General features: G+C 38.2%; 1 protein-coding gene across 17 annotated transcripts in view; it reads left to right on the top strand.

The window, feature by feature from the left end:
* Positions 1 to 25,175, top strand: part of LOC105251134 (potassium voltage-gated channel subfamily H member 6) — a 100,864-nt gene that overhangs the window by 28,149 nt on the left and 47,540 nt on the right. For 12 of the 17 annotated variants that reach the window (XM_011257689.3, XM_011257694.3, XM_011257690.3 and 9 more), the window contains exons 3-6: positions 6,270 to 6,428; positions 10,664 to 10,814; positions 23,066 to 23,264; positions 24,354 to 24,519. In XM_011257689.3, the coding sequence (XP_011255991.1) occupies positions 6,270 to 6,428; positions 10,664 to 10,814; positions 23,066 to 23,264; positions 24,354 to 24,519 (675 nt within the window). The remainder of the gene's footprint in view (positions 1 to 6,269; positions 6,429 to 10,663; positions 10,815 to 23,065; positions 23,265 to 24,353; positions 24,520 to 25,175) is intronic. The other 5 variants (XM_025406454.1, XM_011257691.3, XM_011257698.3 and 2 more) reach the window with 2 other exon arrangements.

Below are 25,175 nucleotides of genomic sequence, written 5' to 3'. Positions count from 1 at the left end.
CGACCAATTGGAGGTAGCCGTTAACCTATTAACCACTCACTCGCACTGCGGTATCGTGACCTGACTGGTTGTCCACCAAGTGTCTCTTTAACCACCAGCGTGCGCACATACACACACACAATATGTCATGATATATGATAACTGCTGGCTAGAACTTTTCTTTGCGCATCTAACAGAGAAAAATATCCTCTATTGTTCAATATAATATTGTACAAAACTGTAGATAAATTAAACATTAGATAAATTTGTAGAATTTATTATTGGCAAAGAAAAATCGATATTATCAATCAAAATAATTTTCCTCTTCTGCGAATGAATGTATTACTGGGACGCGAGTAAATATGATACAACAGAACATAATCTTTTAAAACCTGCTGTTATGTATCGGTTGCCTTGCTACCAGTCACGACCGAGAATTTATGATGCCATCATGTACGAAAAAAGATTGATAGGTCGGTTCGCTGGATTAAGAAGAATCCATCAATCGGAGGTAAACTTGTAATTACTAATACTTACATGGCGACTTACATGCTATTTACATGCCTCTCGCAAGGTCAGTGCGCCAACCGGAGAGGGACGGTTGAATCAGGAAGGGCCGCATGTAAATTAGTCTTACAAATTAAGCGTGGACTCGGCTTATTTTTGGTTGCGCGGGTGCGTCCCCGGGGAAGAGAGACGGGATTGCGGATGCTTATTTATAGCGGACGGTTGGTTTTGCCGCATCGCAAATTTAGAAACTCATTTTGTTATCTTCGCCTCTCTCGCTGCGTATTATCAAATTCCGCTATTTCTTCCTATATATTGCGCATCGAGACCGACCGGGACGTCAGAGATATATTTGGCCGTCGTCCAAGACTATTGTTCCATACACTCGCCTATTTTATGCGCTCCTTGATAATCATAAATATCCATTTCTTCGCACATTTCTTTGTCACGATTGTATATTTCCTTGTTCCCGCTCAATAACTGCATCCCGGGCAAGTAATTGAAAGCATCGATGCCAGACAAATTTCGCCTTTTTAAATATATTTTAAATTATTTATAGTTTATCAATATTATAAATAAAAGAAGGAATTTTCTGATTTAATTATAATAAATCAGATTTAATTTAAACTTTTTTTTAATTTAAGGAGTTTAATTAAATTAGAGCTTTAATTTGAAAAGTTTTTTCGGATAAATATTTGTAAAATTGATAATGTAGGCTTTATTTTGCGATATATTGCGCGATCTAACGAGTGGACATACACGTGCTTATTGCTCTTGATCTTTTAATATCTTGTCAAACGAGTACTGCAGTTCGCAGCTCTTGATCCGAGTCGAGAAAGGATTTCCTTTATTAGCAATTTCGGGTGTCATAAATGACAATGCTGGCGAGAATGCCGGCTAAAACGGTGTAAGTATCAACGGGAGTTTATTACTGTCTACACGAGGCGTTCTCGAAATAGGTGCAGACTACTGGACTCTCCTCTTTCTACTCGCTGTTCGTGGACATTCTGGCAAACCTGTTACAATAGCGCGCGAATCTAATATTAGCCTCGTTCTTCTGATGCGTGCTGTAAATTACCAGCGGCGCAAGCACGTGAATTAGCCAGCGTTCACGGAAATAAATCGATGCGCATCGCGACAGCTCGACGCTATGCGAGAAATTTGTTCGTTTCTTTCAAGTTTAGCTCGGTGTTTCGCTTCCGTCGACTATTCTCCTCGAGCAACGTGACTCATCCACAAATCAACCCGTGATTTATTTTCCGCGAAAAGAAGGAAAAAGAACGCGAGATATCTCCCGAGCGAGGATGTCACCTTGTAAAATTTAACGCTTCGTTAGATAAAGCTCGTTCTTATATTTTTCTCTGCTCGGGCAGAAGTGGCTTTCATCCCGCTTTTTTCAAGCTGGAATTTTTACGCGTAATTTTTGTCGCTGAGATTTGACGACGCCAAAACCGGGGAATTATTTCACAGCCGACCAACGATCCCTCTCGCAAGCCGATCGATAGGCAACGATGCTTCATCAGGTGGCCAGCCGCGACGATGGGATTATCGGATTTTCGAGAAAAGAGCCCCGAAGATGGGATCGATGAGGGCGCGCGATCCCCTTTATCCCTTCCGAGTCCGATATCGCACCCTTTTTCAGCGATATTGTGTGGGTCACGGGTACGTCAACCCCCGGTGCATCGTCCTCCCCTTGCATCTTCTTATTCTCCACCAATTCGTTGGCCGTTTCACGGGACAAAGTTTTCCTTATTGTTGGCCTAAAAAGTTGCACCACGAGGACTTAATGAGACGAGATCACTTGTGCGAAACAAAGCGAGCAGTCCTTCAGCATTATTATCCCTACGGCTAGGACGCAGTCTCGGAAATTGCGCCCTGCGGACTTTTATCCAACAATGAGAGCTTCCTTTCTTCGTTTCTTCGCGGATTACCTTTCGCGTATCTCGACGAAAACTTCTGCAAAGTTCGCGTCTTTGTTCTCTCGGTTTCTACCCTCATCGCATTGCAGGATTTGATTCGATTTCCTTTGAAGCTTAGCGTTTTTCAAGTCTCGAACATACTTAATAAGATTTAATAATTGTCAAATAATTGTGTCTGTGAGAGATTAAAAAAAAAATTCTACAATTCTACAAATTTGCAAACACTTTCTCTATTAGTTTTCGAGTCACGAACTTTCTCCTGAATGTTCCATCAACTGCTTTGAAAGCGTTCCATAGACAAGAAGAACCTAATGAGGCCGAGGCGTCACGAGCCTTGATCTGGCCGCTAGTTTGCCGTCGATTATTATACAACCGTCCGCAATTTCCGTTCACGTTTTGACACGAAAGGACGTGCCGGAACACGCATTGATCCGTCAACTGCAATTTGCTACGCACAGCTTTTACGACCGTCGCGGGAATTATGTCACGCCATATATTAATTTCATCGAATTTACGATAACGAGCGACCGATAATGCATATTTCATGTACCAGCGCGAATATATGATCACATCTCTCAAGTAAATTCCTTATATGATAATATATAACACACATAATCTTATATATTTGGAATTATTTAGAATATCTTCGTAAACGTATATTTTTCTCAACAATACAATACAAATCTTCTTGACAATACAAATTTTTATCATATTTATTTTTTTTTGACAATACAAATTAATAATAACTAATACACAATAATAATGAATAATGATTAATACAAAGAATTCTTGACAATACAAATTTTTATCATATTTATTTTTTTTTACACATTGCTCAAGTTTATATGACAATTTTCTCTCTGGAAATTTTTTTTTCATATCGAATTTGTCGAACATGTGGAACTTTTTTTCTGCATCAGCTGCAGAAAGAAATTTTGATCGGTTTTCCGGAGGCATGAAATTTCAAATTTGTTTGGATTAGCAGCGATGTCGTACGGTACAGAAGTTCGCGCACTTCATTCCGCATAAATTTATTCGATCCCACTCTCGCAGGGAAACGAGCTGCTTTTATTGTCCGTTTTACGAGGGCGTGTGTTTTGATGTATAAAAAATATATATAATTAAAAGCATAGAGTGACATTTTAATATAAGCTACCTCTTTAGCGAGGATATTATAAATTCGATATACCTTTTTTATCCATTTGAATTGTTGAACCGAATCGCAACTGTTTGCACAAAGATTGTTTCTTGAATAGTATTTATTTACCAAATAAATAATTAAATATAAACACTTTATTTCTATCTTAATAAACACGAAATAATAATATAAAATAGCAATAATAATTTTTTAATTGGTTGTCGAAGTCTTCAATTAAATACATATAGGTTTTTATGTTTGATAAAACCTCTCTTTTAACAAAATACATAAGCATGCAATTGCTATCAGAAAGAGAGAAAAAATAAATAAAATTGAAAATATATTTATATAATAATATTTATACAATTATCATAATTATTATATAATTGTTAACATATATAATTGTTTACATTGTAATTATGCAGAACAAACATAATAGAACAGAAAAAGAAGAATGATTATTATTTAAGCACAAAATGATAGAAAATACGAAGAAAAGGGAATATTTGATATCATTTTTTAATTTATTTTTAAATATCGCAATAGTCTTTTTTTCAAAGGGTAGAATCATTATCTTTATTTGAAAATCTCTATAATAGTTGTAGAGCGTGCACAATTATCTTTTATGATCGTGCTTGAGATTTACGAGTCGCGCGCATTCAAAAACGATTTGCTCGCATTTCAACTGGACTTAAAAAGCCAACTATGCGTGACCTCGTCGCGCAGCGTGCATGATTCCACATAGAGACAAAGTGAAATCGTGAGAGAGAAAAAGAGAAAAAGAGAAAGAGCTTGCGGATCAATAGGACAGCTTGTCGTGACGTTACTGAAGAAACCACACGTATCAGCTGTTTTAAGCGTTAACAATACGCGAGGTGCGAATCCGTTAAATGAACAGCACGACTGGGGCTTGTCGAAAACGAAGAGCTCGTCTAGGAACTCGTCTTAATTTAGTTGCTGACATTCAAACTGGATTACTGTAACTGCAAAAGTGTCTGAGAAAAAAATGTATTCTTGAGCAAAAAATATTTATAATTATGTTCTATTTAAAAAAATATATTTTATACTTTAAAGTGAGATTTTAAGAGAATAGTTAGTTTTCTTTCTGCTGTGTAAGATGAGATTTATGTTACAATGTATTGGAGATAAAAACTCTCGAGTACAGCGTCATCCTTGATCGTGACATAGATCGAGATGTGAAAAACGAACACGACGAAATACACAAGTGTTTTATTGTGAATATCACAAACCGATGGCTCGTGTAATCCGACAACACGTAGATTTATCAGAGCTGACGACGCGTTGTACGGGGATGATGTTTACCATAGAATATTCAGGTGACAATCTTGGCACGCTTAGGTAAATTTTTACAAGAGACACACATACTTTTCTTTGTGCAACATCTTTAGAATCTCGTTCAAGGATGCGTAAACATCGTCGTTAATTAGTTCACGAGGTACTCCGAATAAATCTCGTTAACGCTTTACGCGGAAAATTATTTTCCTTTCAAGATTCTTAACTTCTCCAACTGGAGCTGAACTCGTGACAGAGAAACTGACATTTTACTTTTCTGTTATTTTACGTGTCTGATTGTTTGCGATTGTCACGACTGCGATGACAATTACCAGAGGTGAATTTGCTGACGAATGAGTTGGCGGAAAATGAAGGAGATTAAACTCCAACCTTGATGATTTCTTTTATTTAATCACGCACAAGAAATCGAGTTGACATTCGTCAGGAAGTCGGTATCGCATGTTTATGTTTTCTTGTGGCTGAAGGCGAAAATAAAAGATATAGTTTCTCTTGTTGCAAGGTCACTCGAACATGTTTACAAGTACAAAGCTGCGTGGCAAATCCCACGTTACATCCAGATTGGTAAGGTTTGATGTAACGAGGTTGCACCACAACGATTTATATCGAGGAAGCCAACACTTTTATATCACTCCAACGACTATAAACTTTACGAGGATATTAGGGTTACGTTAGAATGGGACGAATTATTTGTGCGCGGTTCAGAGACTTTTATAGGAAGTTTCGCCATTTTAGTATCGGCTCCTTTGTCATCCCACGCGCGTATCCCCAAGTGAAATATCACCATCGCTGCGCAGTTTGTGCATCGGTGTCTAAGAAGCACCCAGTAAACGTCAATCTGGAATATTTATCACGTCCCACAATCGCTAATGGACCACGACGCTTTGTGTACATGTCTCGGCATAAATTCCCCGATGATTTAACACCGTTCGGTATTTCCAAATTTTATGGCCGCGCCTTGCGACAGCTCTTGACACGCATCAAAGTGCCATCGACGTTTCGCGATGGCATGGGTTTCCAAGTGCTGTCGAGAACTTGAGTTTTCGAGTGTAGATGGAAGTTGGCGCGGATAGCACTCCGCTACTCTGTACTTTATATAAAGTTATACTTTAGAAACGATTCAGTTTTAGATATTCGTGAAATTTTAGATGCGCGAGCTAGGAATTCGTTTATTATAAATATCATGTCTTGATCGATTTTTGAAAGATGCTGAGTCTGCGAAAATGTTTAAGCTTGTTTCAAATCAAACGATTCCCCTGCACTCGCGGATTATTTTACAAGTAAATTAAACTTCGCCCACAGCTCTCGAATATATTCGCCGCCCGTATACATACATTTATGATGAGAGCTCGACAGGAGTGCGGTCAAAGACGCGAATTCCCTTCGTATTCTGACTTGCTAATTTTCCGTTTCAGGAACCAAGTTCCTCTGCAGCGAGGTGATAGCGCTAATAAGGAGCGAGGTGGACGACATTTGCCTACAAATCATAAACTTCGAGGACCTGAGCTCGCAGCCGCCGCCGCAGCCTGCGATCCCACCGCCGAGTCAGGCCAACAACAGGCTCGCGACACGCTGTATGTGCCAATTTTATTCGTTCTACTTTGACTCGTCTCGATGTTGCGACGTGCGCGCAAGAAGTCGTGTCCGAATTTTCGCACGAAAGTTTAGCGCAAGTTTCGTTGAAACGGTTCCAACGAAAACATCTCTTCGGTCCTTTGTATGTCGCGAGAAACGTACTCTGCCCACGATCTTTTTAATAAAAAAAAAAAAAGGTATACAGATGTCAAAATTCTGGACAAAATTTTGAAGTTTAAGATGAACATTTTTAGTCGAGTTGTCGTCACATTATGCGACGACATTCACTGATCGAATCGACCCTCGACTCCGATAGCTCTTATTGCGCAGTTAAATTGAACGATAAACTTCGGCCCAACATTTACACACGATATCCTGACCAAGACATTTCGTGCTTCCCACACATATAACTTCCTGCGGCTTTTAAACACGGCTATCATTATTTTCCGCTGCAACGTCCGTTATAAGACACCGTCGCGCGCTGACATTCGTGGCCGCCTCGTTCTTACAAGTGGAACGTGGTGTGTGGCACACGTAGGCTACTCCTCTTGTGACGATCATTATTACGATCATAGATCCAGGTCAGGTGTATCCGCATAATGAGCCGCGTTACAATCCTGCGGAAATTCGGACGCGACTTCTTTCGTGTGCGCAATTATGTACGTCGCATTGTCATTTTTCTCTGCACGTGTATGTGTCCTTTAGTTGGGATTTGGGTATCATTGAATGCGCATGAATTGCCTTTATCTATTGCTCCCACCTGTGTTAATGCGCATGCAGTATTTTCGTGTGAATATAACACGTTTCTGTAATTAGACTTTGCTCTCGCATTGTCGCTACATAAATGCAGTATAAAATATGTAAAAGCCCCTGCGCTCCCAGTATTACTCTTCTGAATAATATCAGCTTCTACGCGACGCTTCCGTAATTATTCTCACAAAAGGCTCAATTACAATGATATCTCATAACTTTTCGATAAGAAATTTAATTTTCTAAATTACTATTAATAATAAAATACATGCTATATCATATATTTATCTTTCGGTAAAATTTTAAAAATGTGTTTTTTCTCGTTTTGAAAAGATGCTTGATTGAAAAGAGACTTTTACATAAAGTATATACTGTCCTAATTCAGTCCACAAGTGCGTAGCACGTTTCCACGATAAACTTCTCGTCATTTTTCTCAAACCAATTTAGGAAACATACACGCATACACGCGTATTTGCATTTATGCGTACGGGAGGATGGGACACGTGGTCGCGTTTTATATCTGGAGTGCTCGCGAAACTATTTTTAGAGCGACGCTGCAGAGCGCTGGACGTGCGCGGCGCGCCTAACGGTTAACCCTGACCCGGTAATAAATGTTATGCCCTCGAATGGATAGCTATAGGCAGGCACCTTACCTCCCGGTTGTGATAATCCTCCCCCTAAGCAGCTCAGCTGATGGTTAGAGACTTGTAACAGAAATCGATCGTAACGGAAAGTCGCGTAGCATTAAAAGCGTGCTTTAGGAAATGCCTCTTTCACAAGCGTCACGCACGGAAAAATCAATAGATGTGGTTATTTCCCCTTTCTCTCTTTTCCTCATTTTATTTCAGAGACATTTCTTTAAATACAGAAAATTCTCACATATAAATAAATTCTCATATTACGATTTAATAAATAAAGGGAAATGTACATTTATAATTTATTAATTTTAAAACAAATTAAAATTATTATTTTTAAAATGAAAAATTTATACTAAATAATTTTTTATTAAATATATTTGATAAATGATTAATAATTATTAATAGAATATAAATGATGAGTGGATACAATTAATATATGCGTATTATGATCTAGCAATATGCTCTATGTTGCTATTTTAACTCACTCAAGATACCAATAACTGAATGCGCAGAAATTTTGAAAAGCCGATATAATCCGTCGATCGATAGTTTGTAGAGTTTGAAATTGTTCCTCCAAGAGTATGGTCTCTATTCAGTCTTAGCCTCATCAAAATGCAATCAATAACGGATATTTAATAGAGTAATCCATCATCTAAATAAATCAATCGCTTATGTCGCGATTGTTACAATTAATAATCATTAAATAATTATTAAGTATAATTAAACATCAAAACTCTATCTTGTCTATAATATTCTCAGTTGGCTCTACAAATATAGGATTTAATTTCTTACATAAAATTTCTCAATGATTTTATACAGATACTCTCTGAACACGACCATCCATCTTTGAAAGTATCTTTATTTTAAATTATTTACTTTGATTCGTCATTTTTCAATCTGTGGTTCATATCAATTTTCTTTCTAAAATGATTAACGAGTCGACATGATATTGACTCGGCTCAGGTCAATATCACATAGGAAAACAACTCGGAAATGATTCAATCAATTCGCATTCTAATGGTACATTATTTTAGCAGAGTAATCTTGGCTCTTTCCATTTAACGATAATCGATATCAATGCATAATTGAGAATATTGTCGATCGTTGTACATGAATACGACACTCTTTTCACAGCTTCTCCTCATTCTTTTTCTTGAGCAGCGCTGGGGGATTAAACGATAATGGCTGTAATTTCTCCAGCTTGCGCGAATATTTTTTCATTAGAATTTTTTTGTCATCACTGTCAGTTCGTACTCATGCATTTGCATTTCGATTAAACGAAACGAGCAAATATCGCGCGCATTTTCGCCGATAATCGTGTTTTTCATCGGACATATCGTTTTCCGATGAATTATGATGAATTTTGACAAACGACGATATTCGAATGAGATTTAAGAAATTTTAAATCTGAGGCGAGAGACTTGTGAAAAATGATTCGTGTCTCTTATTTCGAGCGTTTCTTCATAAAACTTGACGCGTGTACGCATTAAACGCGCCGGTTTTTTTAGTACAGTGGTCGACGAATTTTGGCGGCGCCGAAGAACGAAGGTTCAAAGACAGGCATAATATTTTAACGAAAGTTCAACGGCCACGGTTGGCGCGATATCAAGCAACGAAACGGAAACGAGGATTGCACTCTGATCTGTCATCTGCATGCCAGACGACATTGCAGCGAAACGCGGGCTGGACGATGAATTAAAAGTCTCACGTTGACTGACTTATCTTTGTAAAGTATCCTTGCGGAGCGGCGTGGCAAATGGATTTTCCAGTACTTGACGTGACAAATTTGACGGGCCGAGTATGACAATGCAGAGTCGACAAAGTTAAATCAATCGTTAACTTCCGACGGCAACTATGTCTCTCGAATCGTTAGGGTTTTAATAGAAATATCAAATTGTAAACCTCGTTAGATATTAGATATATCAAATATAAAATTCATCATATTAAATATATCATGTAAAATTATACATATCATTAATATCGTAAAAAGAAATATAAAATAAAAGTCACGATTCTTTATTATTTTTTTAAAAGAACAAACATATTAAATGATAAACCTCATTAACATTGACATCAACATTATTAAATAAGTCGCACATAAAATTATACAAATGTTATTTATATTAAAAAGTTATTAAAATTGTAAGTAATTAATAAAAGTTATTAATATTGTAAATAGAAATATAAAATGTATAAAATAGAACTCGATTTTTTATTTTTAAACATAAATCAGAAATGTTAAACAGTAAATCTCAACATTAGATATTAAATTCTATATATCACCCTTATAAAGTTATACAATTATTAGTCTACAAAGAAATATAAAATACATAAAAGCGAACTCGCATAATAATTTTTTTAAGCAAAATCGCGATTATGAAAGCATTAGTGTAGCCCTGAAAAATAATAAAAAAGTTGATAATGATGTAATAGAAAGAGAAAGAGAGAAAAAGATTAATATCAAATTATAAATCAATTATAAATATTATATATCTTATCGAAAATTGTATTTTTGGAAGTTTTAACGCGAATTTTACCGAATTACTTAATTAGGACTTAATTGCATATGCATGTTTCGGTCGTGTCAAATATTACAATGCTTGAGTTTCGCATGTCCTGCATGTTTATTTTGCACGTTTTGTACAAATACATTAGCCTCGCATCGCGTATGTAAATAATAAAAACTGCCGCGATGCATATGGCGTCATAGAATATGCCGGTCAAGGCATATATGCCGTAATGCCGTTTCTTGCGACGGTAAATTTATGCAAAGCGCTGCTTGCCACTTGGCTCTAACACCGTCTACTAACAGTACTAATGAGACTCAATGACGTTGACTCGAGCAGTCGACAGGGCAAGGGCGTCCTTCCGGGCTGGCTTGTCGAGGACCGGTGTCGTTGGTCCACCAAGGGTCCGGAATCGACCGCGCACGACGACTAATTTGCCTCATCGACTTGCTGACGGGACCATCCTCGACGAGGACGCTTCTGAGAACTGGTGAGTTGTGTCAATTTCACCAAGAATTTTGCCGCGAATTTAAAATTTTTATTTTTTTTATAATAAAATAGAATTTTTTTTAGTATTTATAAATTTAAATATTTATTAATCCTAATAAAATAAATTTTAGTTTCTTTTTTTATTATACAATCATATAGGAAAATAAAAATTAATATTGCGCAATAATTTAATCCGCGCAATATTCATAATGCCTTTTATATTTATTTAATTAATGTATTTAATATTTAATTAATTTAATTAATATTTAATTAATTAATCTAGTCTAGTAATTCTTATTAATTATATAATAGTAATTTCTTATTAATTATTGAATAACAAATAACGAGTATTTCTTTTCGAAATAAAATTCACACACACAGATAATTCGAAGATTAATCATATTTGCCGTAATGTGTAAACAATTAAGATGTTCAATTAATCTCAAGTTTCTCGAGCAATATTATTCTCGTCTGTTAGCGTGTAGGGGGTAATCAGCTCGTGTTATAGGATGTATAGGAGAATACAGGGGATCTGATTAAACAGCATTGCATGGCAATCAGAGTAACGAAGCGGAGCGCTCTCGCTTCGCTAACGATATCACGATACATCAGTGGTATCGCGACGATGAGTCGGGCAATCAGTAGATCGACGGATTACCTTTTTGGTAACTCGTTACCCGATCGATTACTGCGCAAAGTAGCCGGCGAGACATTAGTCGCTAACAGCGACTAACCTACATTCCCGTGGTGCCAATTATTTTAAAACTTTAGTCACGGCTCTCTGCGAGCCGTAACAAGAGTCGTCGAGTCTCTCCAACTTCTCGCTGCATTTCGTCCTTTTATATTTTCAACGCTCTCGCAGTCTCTGAAACGAATTGGATTACCAGATTATTTCGTCCACAAAATATCCCAGACTTAACGTCGTAAACTTCCTTTCCTCACACGAATACTTTGAACAACTTGAAGTCGATTTATTTTGTCTCTTCATTGAACAGGTCGAGTGTACTTGGATTAGATTCCTTCGGAATATTCTTCAGATTCTGAGTAACATTTTCGGGACGCGATTGACTTGTAATTATAGCTGGACTTTGTCGAAGCACGCTTGAATAAATAAACACGTCCAACAGAGAAACGTCAGACTGACGGAAAGATCGAAAAATAACTACGAGCCGTCGATCGGTTAAATCGAGCCTCTTCTCTCTATATTCAATCTGATTCATAGATATTATAAACTTGGGAAAACGTTCTCTCCAATTTCTTATTTATTACACTTTTACCGGCATCAGTTTAATATCCCTTTGCACCGAGGATTCAATTCGCTATTAATATCGATGTTGATAAAGCGTAATGATGCAGTAAATCAGTTTTATTGTTCACTATTTCGCGAAATAATTATGGGAAATTTTTGCAAATTTATTCTGTGAAGGTATGTGTAAAGAAATATTGGCTCAAGTTATGCTGGAAAAAATTTACAAACATTAATTTATCGTGATATATTTTTTCTTCCGTGAATGATAGACAACTAAGAACATAAGTGAAGGACACAAGTATTTTAGAAATCATGATAAAATTAAATTTTTGCAGCAAATTATAACATACGTGAAATATAATATTAAAAAATGCAGCATTGTTTAAAAATTCACTGCGCCTTTACTTGTTCAATTTAATGAATTGTTTATTAAATTTCTAATTTCATATAGTCGGCAAAATAGAGGATGTTACGGTTCGAAGCCGTTTCATCTCATACAAGTTTTGTCTGAAGAGGAGACACATCCCCCCAATATGTATGATAAAATATCTCGCGTCGAAGAACCAGTATTGATATCGCGTTGCACCGGGTGGTGTTTCCCGATTCGAATTCGCCCTCGAACACACGGTGCAGTTTGTTCGGGTCTGACAGCCCCGAAATCCGCATGATCGCGAGCAACACGCTCGAGTAAATAGCCGAGTGTTCCGGAAACAACGACGTGACGTAAGAATACGTAAACAACGATCGTTCTCGCCGTCGTCGTCGTCATCGGTGATCGATCTTGCTTTACTCGAATTACGTTTCGTTATTCGGAGTTACGACTTCGAAGTCGCTCTCGATCGTCTCTATCGATTTACGAGCGTCAAGACGCTCGTTAGAAACGCAGCTCGGAGAACAAATCCGCCTTCACGGGCCTCTTTTATTCTCCAAGCATGACGTTGCGATTCTGCGGGCTTATTTCCGCGTCGTTGGGAGCGGCCGATCGATCGATCATTTCTCGCCGACAGCAATTTCGGCCATGGCGATTGCAGTCCGTCCAATTCCAAACGAATGGGGAATCTTGGGAATTTGAACGCCGCTATCATCGCGTATCGCTTTTAATGCGCGGCGATTCTTTTACACTTATTTTATATATGTTGTTCGACCCAGGTTCAATTTAATTGAAAATTTTCTGATATTCTTTTTTTTCTAGCATTATTATTATTATTAAAATTTAGTCTACGAAAACGGAGAGAGAGAATATTAACTGCAACATTAACGATTTTAATCTCTCCAATCGATCGTTACAAATTGATAAATATAATTATCAATTTCCGTAAAAAATATGGGATATTGGATATCGACAGACATTAATTACGCGATACGGGAAACATATCATAATCTCATGTGTGTTAGCTCGATATCATCCAGGAATTTAATTTCACCCTCCGTTTGTCTTCCGATGATAATCGCAAAGTTTTCCGCAGTTTACGTTGAATTTAGTTCGCTAAAAGTTTTGTATATATCGTAGCCTATCGTAGTAAAAAGATAGAAAAATATGTTTTCGCCAGAGACTCTTCAATAAAAGACACCTGAGCCGTTCCTCAAACTCTCCCAGAGACAAACGTAATTCCCGAAGTGTAACTACCAAAGAAACATATAATAAACAACCAAAAGTAGATTTACAAACCAGTAAAGGAGCTTTATTTAGTTCTCTCTCTGCGTCTTTGATGAATAATACAAGTAAGGGAAACACGATTCGGCGGAGAAATCGAATTTGCTCGATGCTCACTGTAGCTTCCATGAATTTTAATGAAGGTTCTAACAAACATATCACGATCTGCATTATCTTGGCAATCGATAAATATACATTATTAAAGCTTGTGATATATGTTTTTTAACAAACTTTCAAACCATTTTTTATCCGATAATTTCGAAAATTTGCCAATTTGCAAATTAGCAAATTGCGTTATATTCTTAGATTTTCTTGTATATCCCGGCCTTGAAACTTTTCTCCTTCGATTGTCACGAGGAGCGCACATATTTAGAGACAACGGGAGGTAGAAGCCGGGCAGGTGGCGGTTCGTTTCAGAATTGCAAGCTCGTGTACGGCACGCAACGCGACTTACGAGCGGACGTGCATAAAGCACGTCGAGGACTGGGAAGCACGAAAAACGACGGAGAATAATGCGATCGCGTCTACGACCTTGGGATGGACAGAAAGTAACCGAGAGAGAGAGAGAGAGAGAGAGGCAGGGTGCACCGGCGGCACCGTCTTCAAGGTGAACCCGAGCGAGCGAGCGTTGCACGCGACGACGTGTTACAATCGAAAAGCCAACCCCTAATCGAGCCGCGCGGACACAATGCGTGACGAAGATAGATGCCGGATGGAGAACGCGAGCTTGTCGAGCTTGTACCGCGCGATCGCAATCTCGCGATCGCGCATTAAGCTCGCGATAAACGGACATCGCGCAATTCTTTATCGATGCGATGATACAGGCACATTTTTATGCTTTTCACGTCGCGTCTCCGATACACACTCAATTTATTTACAAATACGAACGTCGCAGAGCCGAGCGTTAAATGCAAATTGAAACGAACGCCTTGCAAATTACGACGTAAATATTTCAAAACGTATTCAGTTTGACTTACATTTAGTTTCTAATCTCGTGAATCATGAATCAACTTGCCGCTGCATGAAATTAAACTACCAGGAAAATGGCGAAATTTATTTTTACGATCGCGAAATATATTTCGAACATCATCAAAGGAATGGATGCGTACAATTTCTAATTCATCGAGGCAGAATTTTTTCTCACAGTTGAAGAAGTTTACGTAATTGACGCTTTTATATTCGGGTTCGGCGAGCAATGTACATCGAAAATGCGCGATAAATGCAAAATGGCGTGAAAAATGAAAAGCGAACGACGCTCTCGTTGCATCGAAAGGGACTCTCCCCTTCTCTCTCTCTCTCTCTCTCTCTCTCTGAAAAGTTGGCGACAAGGGCGCGCATCTTGCGAGCGACGGAACTTGTTGTTTTTCTTCCGGCAATGGCGTTTCACTGCTGAATAATCCGAAAGCTCCATTAAAGCAACGACGACGGTGACAAAGGGGAATATCCCGTCACCGTGCATTTCAAGGCGAGTCACGCAACGAGTCGCGGCGTAAAGTTTTGACAAGCCGTTTCTGCGACCGCTGCAAGGCTATGCGGAATGGAGTGGAAACCATCGTTGCGTCTTGAGCGCGGTTCCATGTGTTCACCTTCGTGTGCGTGCCGTATCCTTTATTCACGATAGACGCGACGGATGATCCTTATCGCACGCTAGGATTGAATTAATTTCGATTACCGGCAAGGATATGAAATATGGCCGGAGTCGACTTACCTTGAAAATGAATTGGCTACGTGGAATTATAGGCTATTACATAATGCCACATTTCTGTATCTTTATTAAAGATTTTATCGCATGCGCAATTATTGTTGTATAACTTTATATTATATGTCGTATCCAAAGTTACTTGAATCATTTTACTTTTCAGTGAAGTAGAAATCACGCGAGTTGACTACTTCTATAAATTAATTTATTTTCCAAAGTATGTATTGGTACATATGGATAAAGCGTCGTGTTTTTACTAAAAAGAAAGACTTAATTAAATTATTCGACAATTGTTTTAAAAAATTAAGAAGGAAATGGCGTAAGAGCCAACGTGTGGTAGTTGAAGCGCAGAGAAGCACCAACACTTTTTTTTTCAATATTAGTTTATTAAAAACTCATTTTACAAAAAACGTTTCTTTTTTAATTTTTTTTATTATTTGAGCCAAATCTCAAATTATTAAATACAATTGTTTTATTTGTGCAAAGCTTAATGAATGGAAAGACGTAAATACGCGCAGTCAAATGAATGAATGCGTTTGTTGCGCCGTGAGATTGTATCTCGCGCAAAAGAACGTTCGTGACCATGAGGTGACTCGAGAAACACGTTAAGGCATGTGGAGAAATTCGCTGCATCTGGTCGAGGTGGATGATACGAGATCAGAAGCAGCCGGTAATTTTGGGTCGATGTACGTTTTAAACCTCGTTAACACGCAACGCCGCGAAATAACGAGGAGATAATAAACAGGAGCAGTTATGTATTTAGTTCACGTACAAAGTTGTTACGAAGTAATTCGACAAATTTTCTGATTTATTTACGGTCCGTGGATTTAATGTAAAATTTAAAGTCGAGGGAGTGCGAATGAAAATTGTAATTTTTAAATTAAAAATTATTTTCGCTTTTGCATTTGATGGTTTTCGACATAAAAATATTAAATCTTTAATTTCTAGATCAAAAATTTTCCTAAAACGCAACTTTTCCTAAAAGGTATAAACGCGCGATAATTATAATTTGATTCAACGCGATTGTTTTTCGAAATGCGGCGACGCGGCCACTCGCGACGAGGTTTTCCAGGCCCGGAGCATAAAGCAGTTTTGATAACGCCAACTTTGTCGGCGTAAGCTAATTTCAAGCTCCACCCATCCGGATACAAATCGAGTCGAGTCTCATAATCTTCCTCTCCGCAGCATCCGCCCAGCCGGCATTCTGTCCCCGAAAGTTTGTGGCCAGGGGGAATTTAGGATGGTCCCGGCTTTAGGATGCTCTATCGACCCGCGCTAAGATTTACTTCGTGGTTTTCTAGTTTGGACGGGCGAGAAATTAGCGGCTATTTACGAGTCCGAAGAAAAACCGGAGTTACTATTCGGACGTGTACATCGAATGAAGCCGGAATTATATCCTACGTGTTATAGCCTGCGAGAGCTTCAAGTCCATCATGACATTGATAAATACATCGGCTTTATCATCTTCCGCGATGATTATGAGGTTACGCTTCCGTTTGTTTTCCCCGAGTGTCGCGAATAATCGGCGAGTGATTTACGGTCACCGTTAAGCATACCGACCATACAATCGCCATTAAGCAATGTTCAGTTTAGCTCTAGACTTGTCATTTCGGGGTCGTAGGGTCAGCTTCAAGGTAACTTGTCGCATAATAATTTCCCATTGTCGTATCTATCATAACTTCTATTACAAGCAGACGTTTTTGGAAATTTTCTACTTAAATTTTTATCGAGAGTAACAAGAGTAATAATAATAAATGTGATATTTGAAGAGAATCACTATTCGTTGGTAGAATTTTTTTAATTCTTTTAAAAAAGTTATTATTTTCTTTCAAAATTTATTTCAATATTTTATTATCTTCTTCAAAAGTTATTATTTTTCGTAAAAATAGGCTTGTATTGTTTGTAACATTAATAGGAAGAAGTGCCTCTTGGATAGATATATCTCGTCTCCTCGAGGCAACGTATATTTGCGAAGACCGGAAGAAGGGTAATATCGCTCTTCAGGCATTGAATTTCAACGCATATTTCAGGACAAACTGCGTAACTACCACGATGTATGCGAACGTTTGAGTTTAAAGTGATGCATGAATGATGCAAGAGTGAATTAGCAAACGCGACTCGAGGAATTATCATCGAGAATGGCGATAATTTGTTACTTGTATATTAGTTTAGCATATCCATCAGTTAAACATCGTATCGTTTCATCATACATTTACATTTTTTAATGCAAGAAACGCTAATCTAAATATTCTAACATATTAATACTAACATATTGTATTGAGATTTTTAATTATGGTTCCAGCTGGTCGTTACTTTAATTTAATTAATTGATTTGCTAAATGCGTTTTTTCAAGAGATAAATGACAGTATATTAATATATCTTATTAATATATCTTCTTGTTGTTGGAATATTCTAATCAAAATTCGATCATTGTTCGATGTTAATAGAGGTGCGTGTTTGTTTGTCTTTGCTTCGAATCAGAAAAGAGAGATAGAAAAATAATGTTGGCATTAATATTTTATTATTTGATTGTCAGATTAAAATTCTATGTACATATATAGATGTCGTGATGGAAATTATTTTTCGATAGAATTTAAAAATATAGCTAATCTTTTTTTCTATTTCTTTTTCGCTCCATTTTTACTTAGATATTTGCCATTATATATAAGTGGCTCAGATGCCAGGTGGTGCAAGAAAGTGAAAAATGCGAAAACAAAAACTTGAGAAATAAAGATTTTTGCTTTTTCCATAAATGTAAACGCGATATAATTATGCAAGGTCTGATTGATCTTGAAAACAGACTGATTTTTATTAATCGATGATATTATTATATTTTTACTAATTGATAGGTCACATTGTCTGCACTTCAAATCCACTAATAACTCGAAATCGAGTTTGAGCGGACCTATTTCACTTGGCACCTGAGCCATTCATAAATTAAGTCGCCTTTTATCGCTTATAAATGTAATAACGATGTACTAAAGATAGAGGGGAAATTAACATACCAACTTGAGATTCAAGATATTCAGATTGCCGCACGAGGATCCAAATTAGCGATCGTCGAGCATTTTTGACCGAGCAAAATACACCAACTCCGCAAAATATAGCGTTCAAAATACACGCTCTCGGAGACCTTCGCGTGAGAACACGCATTCCAGTTGATTCCAAGGATGGAACTCGCTCGCTTTGAAGTTAATTAACGTAGGAATCGTAAAAACGGCTTTTGAGGTCACACCGATTTGCAACACAGCGGTGCATATCGTGAGACAATTATGAGAAAAAGCTAAATAGCTATAATTAATCATAGCAAAAATAAAGTCATGGCGAAAGTTTTGTTGGTGGAAAAACTAGCTTGATAAAGTAACCTGATAATATGTATAATGATTAAACCTTCGGAGGGGAATTAAAGAGATTCTTTTTTTTCATTGCAATTTAAATAAAATTGATTAATAACGATACACGCGTTTAATTATCAAATTCCGGTGATGACGCTTGAAAAACCATGATCGCGACTATACGCGACACCGCGAAACTGATTTAAACATGCGAGAACGCTATTTTCCGCTCTAATTTCTCGTACACACCCAACGATTGCGTGCACGACTGAAAGGGGGCGTGGAAAAACTATATAATATATAGAATCATAACGCACATTTATAATCAGAATATATTACAATTAATCAAATCAAAAAGTTAATCAAATCAAATGGTAAAAGCGCTGCGTCGCAAAAACGTTTTTGCTAATCACGTTACTAATGAAAGGTTGGCATTTATCAATTTTTTGGCTGACTCTTTTTTATATCAATGCATACAAATTTGCAACGAAAGAAGTCGTTTTCAAGCGCAAACAATTTCCTCGTAAGTACAATTTTGTCAGAAGAAGAAGAAGCACTTCCTGCACATTTAAAAAAAAACAACGTTGCATTCATTTGCATTTTTATTGCAAGAGGTAGATACCAGAATGGTTAATAATTTGAAATAGTGAAAATGCGGTTTTTAGAACGACTATATAGAGGAAGTATCGAGCTTCCGTAATTGCGCGTCTATTTCGTCCGAAAACAAATTATCGTCACTGCAGACGCGTCATTTCCGCTGGAAATGTCACCGGGACGCTAACGACACGCCGCGCGGAAATTATTGACATGCGAGCGAATAAATGCAGTCTGATATTTTTCTGATCGAGATAATTGCACTAATGGCTCTTTCATACGTCGAACGTATCGAATACTGAAGAGCGATACGGTCTTTGATTAATTTCAATTGAATTGAATTTATATTCATTTCCGAAAAAATAAATTCTCCGAAAAACAATAATGAGAGAGAGAGAGAGAGAGAGAGAGAGAGAGAGAGAGAGAGAGAGAGAGAGAGAGGGAGAGAGAGAGGGAGAGAGAGAGGGAGAGAGAGAGGGAGAGAGAGAGGGAGAGAGAGAGGGAGAGAGAGAGAGGGAGAGAGAGAGAGGGAGAGAGAGAGAGGGAGAGAGAGAGAGGGAGAGAGAGAGGGGGAGAGAGAGAGAGAGAGAGAGAGAGAGAGAGAGAGAGAGAGAGAGAGAGAGAGAGAGAGACGTGCACTAAAAATAAATATTCCTTTTCCTCCTTCTTTTGTGTTTTGTTATCATTTATTTTTATGTGTTTTAACAAAAACACATAAAACTCGGCGTTGGAAATGTTTAAACAGTTTTTCCTTTTTTTATTCGAGAAAAAGAACAGTCCATTATTACGTGCATCTAATTCTATTTGTATTACGAAATCACTCTGTCAACACACGGTCGTTGAGAGAATCGATGTCAGGGTTACTTCGACGCTGTAAATGTCGATAAATCTACCGCGCGCGCAGCTCGGCTGATCGCATCCGGCGATAAAATTCAGCCCCTTGCGACACGCGGAACGCGAAATAACTGCGATAAATATCGTTGCTGGGGATCCATCGATCTCACTGACGGATTCTAGCTGTTTTCGACGCCGATAACTCCGTTCGCTGCTAATAGTTTCATCTTCGAGAGCCGATCGCGTTACCGTACCTTGGATTTATATCGTCATCGGTGCCGCTGAAATTTTCTCCGGACGTGATCCGGAGGAATTTGTTAGAGTTCAAAGTTTGGATTTTTTTCCCTCGAAGTTATTAATTCAGCTTATCTCTCTCTAGATAAAGAATTTTAGAGAACGCATCCCAGCGATCTCGGAATCGGAGATACGCAAAATAAATATCGCATCTTTATTTGAAAGCTGAATAATGAACTTGACCCGTTGCTTCCATGAATACAAATCGCCGAATAGGGGGTTTTCGTGAAACGAGAGCTCGCGAAAGATCACGAAAGATCATCGGAGGATCGCTTTGTGCATCAACGAGTCCACTCGCTGCTTCAAGAGACTTTCCTATCGCGTTGATCGACGTTGACGTCGTTTCGACCACTCGTCGTTGTGCTTATGTCGAACATGTTGGACACTTTTCAGACGCGGACATCACTCGCGTCCTCATCTCTAACACTATATCTACGCCGGAAGTCTTGAAAGAGGGTTGTGCAGCGACTCGCCATGAAATTCTTACAGCTGCAATCGTGATGTTGACGTTCGTCCGACCGTGTAAACTTTCCGGTAAATTGAACGCCGCTCTCTCACTTTGCCCTCGTCATTCAACCCTTCCGCATTCGTTATCCTCTCGAGTTTTTACGTTCAATTAACGAGGGATCTATTTTATCGAGCACTGACTAATTTCGTGTTAAATCCTCTGGCACATTAGGCACGAAATTAATTAATTAAATCCGAATGATGGTAATTAAACCGCGATATTTCGCAAAATTGTGGGCAAACCGAGCCGTAAAATAGATTTGTCGAGTGAAATTATGATTCAGAGAACGGGATAAAATTCCGCAGCGTCTAATTGTCCTGTTTGAGTTATATTATTTAGTTATCATTATTTTTAACGCAAATTTCACGCGAATATGTAAGCTGTCGCAGATGTGTTTGGGTTGATTATAATTTGATTTATTACAACAGACATTCTCCCAACTCCTTTGTAATTTGACACTACATTCGAAAGCTACAAAACTTTTTTTCCAGTATTAAATATATTTAATGGATGAAAGAAAGAAATGGAGGAGTGAGAAGAGAAACAGTTAATTTAATGAAGCGGTCAATTGGATAGTTACGGTAGCGCACAAATGGCTCCCGCGGGCGCCGGAAGATCATTGTATTATGCAGTACAATCGAACACGGTGTCTATAATTGGTCATTTATACATTTATCAGTATACAACCAACACATATGTGTCCCACTAAATAATTCTCTCTAATCGAACCTAATCGCATCACAAGCATGCCGCTCGCAAACATTCAAAAAGTTCCCACATACATCCCTATCCTTCTCTCTCTCAGTCCCATAACTTTAGTAACAATTTTTAAATGATTAGCAAATATTGCGATATCGCATATATTTTGCACGTAATCAATCTAAATGATTGAATTTATATTTGAATTGTTATGAAATTTGGAAAAAAAATTTTTAATAGCACCTGTCTGTTAATTACTTGTTATAAAATTTGACATAAAAAATCGTTTATTACAAAGATTATTACAAAGATTATATTAGCTGTAGTATTTCATTTATCGAATGTAATGATTAATATTGCCAATGGGACCTAAATTTGCCAGAAGATACTACTAGTATTTGCGGCTATAAATTCTACAAACAATATATTTTAATAGGTGCAAAGATATAAGCGATAAATTTTTATTGTTAAACAAAATGAAAGATTTATCTACATCAGCAAAATATTTTTTTCGAGTAAATTAAGCGACACAAAAAAAAGATATAGAGTCGCCAGAGAAAAACGCATTCATCCGTTTACGGATATAACTCGAGAAGAAGGAAGAGTAGTTTAAGTAAATAACGTTAATAAAAATGATAATAATAACATTCGCACGACTAATACGCGCGCGGGCGCACGCACGCATGCACGCACGCACTCACGCACGCAGCCGCGTGTCGTGTCGTGCGGGTTGAGGTTGTTTATCGATTGGCAAGTCTGACCTAACACTGACACACTTCACTCGCGGTGGTCTGACCTCCGTTCCGTATCGCGCGGTATCGACCACCCCCATAACCTTAGGATTTATACAATTTCTCGTCGACTGACACGCGGCCATTTGCGGGCGTGTTGAGTTACGCGCGCGCGAACCACCTTCCGGATTAACGTCATTTCCCGGTAACGAGGATAACGGGCTGCCCACCATTGCGCGCTACACAATTCCCTGGCCGAGCTAATGGAAGACGACCGCTTCGTTTTTCAGCGCTCCAGGATGTCCGGGGTATTCGCGTTCCGGAAATATTGTATATTGTATCGCGGATTTTCTTGTAACAACTTAACGTTGTTTTTCTCTTTCGTCGCTTGAATCCTTTATGAAGTTAGGAGTGACTCGAGTTCCGTCGAGCTATCCAGGCTCGTAAAAAGCTTACTTTTAATGAAGCAATTATGATAAAATTGTCACGCGAAAAAGAGATAAATCTTTAAAAAATTTTATAAATCTCTCAGATATGATCTCTTTTTAATTTTTTAAAATAAATTACGGCCGAGAAAAATTATCACAGCGAATATGATTAATCGTATACAAGTTTAATGAATCCCGGCTGATTATTCTAATTTATGACTTTCAGCCCGTTAACATGTGGTTCGCCCACAATGATGGAATCTTGGGGCCCTGGGAGAACCGGCACGCCACCGCCGGGTCTGCCACCCCCGCCCTCGGCGGGGAGCAACAACAATGGTGGCGCAACAACATCAACGACCATCCCGAGTGTCATACCGCAGCCCGGCACTACCGCTCCCATCGCCAGTCCCGAGGGAGTGAGCGATGTGAGTAGAAAAAAGTTTATTTATGTTTGCTACTCCGAACACGCGATCGTCCGAGGACCCATCAGCATCGCGATCAATTAACGGGTGGTAATTAAAAGCGTGATACATGCGCGCGTGAGCGAAATGGCAATTACGATGCACGTTTAATTTTCACACGTCCTTAGATAATAAAACGGACATAAATCTTGAAGCTCAATCAGCGCAAAATTATTCCGCTGATGATCCCGTTCGATGGGATTTACCATGATTGACTACGTAAAGCGTTGAAAGTGACATTGATCTTATACACGAGAGAAATTATTTGACAAACGATATTTCTGTATCGCGTTATCGGGAAAAAAGAAGGGTGAGATTCTCCTCGAATTTCGAAACGTTTTAGTCGCGTTTTTCGCATTACGTATGCCCATAATTGAAACTCGCGTTTAACATGCACATGGCGGCGATAGCCTCCAAAATTCCGGGAGCAAGTAAGTTTTGCGCAACCGACACTACACGTAGGTAGCTGCAGAGAACGGGCAAAGGTTATCGCACGGCCATACGCGGGTTAATGGCGCATGCATGAGCCGCTGCTGTACAATCCGAACACATGTTAGAGTCTCGTACATCGACGAGCGAAACTCTCTCTTTCTCTTTCTCTCCTTCTCTCTCTCTCTCTTTCTCTCTCTCTCTCTCTCGTACCCACCTACCCATCCCTTCCGTTCGTTTCAATTTCACGAGCACGCCCGTCCACTGGACGTAATGGACGTCGACCGTGCTGTCGAACCGAGCTAATAGGATCAGTCGTACGTGCCCGATACAGTGACCCGAGATTCCTCGAATTTTAAGGATACTGGTTGCCGCACTGCCGATGTAAGACTGCGGAAAAATCCCCTTTTCCGGTAAATCACACCTGAAATGCTCCATCGAGAGGAAATGAAAAAAGAAAAAATACGTATAATTCGATGCGTTAATTAATTTTAATAACTTTAATAATCAACATTTCGATTTGTATTTCTTAAAAAACTACGTGATCTTCTTGAAAAGATATTATCGGAAACATGACGAATTTAATCAATCGTGGCCGAATACGCGATCGTGTTGCGTTTCCAGGTCTCACAAAAATCGGGACTCTGGGAGGGCGTAAATACATCGGGAGGCGCCGCGGAGGGTCCTTCGCGAAGTGTTTCTCATGCAGCGAGTTTGGACGCGATCTCGAAGAGAGCCGTGAAACCGGAAACAACGAGGGCACCTTGTCGCAGCCTTACTTGCAGCGTCTGTAAGTACACAATGATTTTTTCACTTTGCGTCATTTTCATATTCTATTCTTCGTGTCCCGAATTAGCGCTTTCTACAAAGCGATATTTTACTTGACGTACATATATATATATATATGTACATATATATGTGTGTGTTTTTGTACATTTATAATATAATATAAATATATAAAATGAAAAAGGTAAAATAAAAGTAAATAAAAAATAAAACAAAAGTAAAAAAAGTAAAATAAAAAAAATATATATATGTAGTCTGACGATTCGTTTCTCCAGCTGCATTGCATTTCAATCGTGGCCAGCAGAATGCAGTTTATTTTCCTAAAAATAGCGAGGCCAGACAAGTGCAATCACAAGTCGTGACTGATGAAATCTTTCTCTTTCGATTTCGTCGAACATTTTTTGCAAACAATTAAAAGAGATAGTTTTAATTTGTGATAAATTGATATCGCAATCATTCTTGGTTATTTTAAATCATTTTAATTGATTTTTAATTGATTCGAGTAACCATTTTTAATAAACCCAAATAATTTTATTTGAGTTCGACAAATAATGTTTACGTTATATAGCTTTATCGACCATGATTCGTTTTGCGAAAACTTTTGCAAATGACACAATAAAAATCGTTTTTACCCCAGAAAAAACATGGGAAATTTTCGCT

The sequence above is a fragment of the Camponotus floridanus genome, unplaced genomic scaffold (assembly GCF_003227725.1).
Source record: "Camponotus floridanus strain SB8 unplaced genomic scaffold, Cflo_v7.5 scaffold144, whole genome shotgun sequence".
Classification (NCBI taxonomy): domain Eukaryota; kingdom Metazoa; phylum Arthropoda; class Insecta; order Hymenoptera; family Formicidae; genus Camponotus; species Camponotus floridanus.
This window is presented reverse-complemented; position numbering and strand designations above follow the sequence as displayed.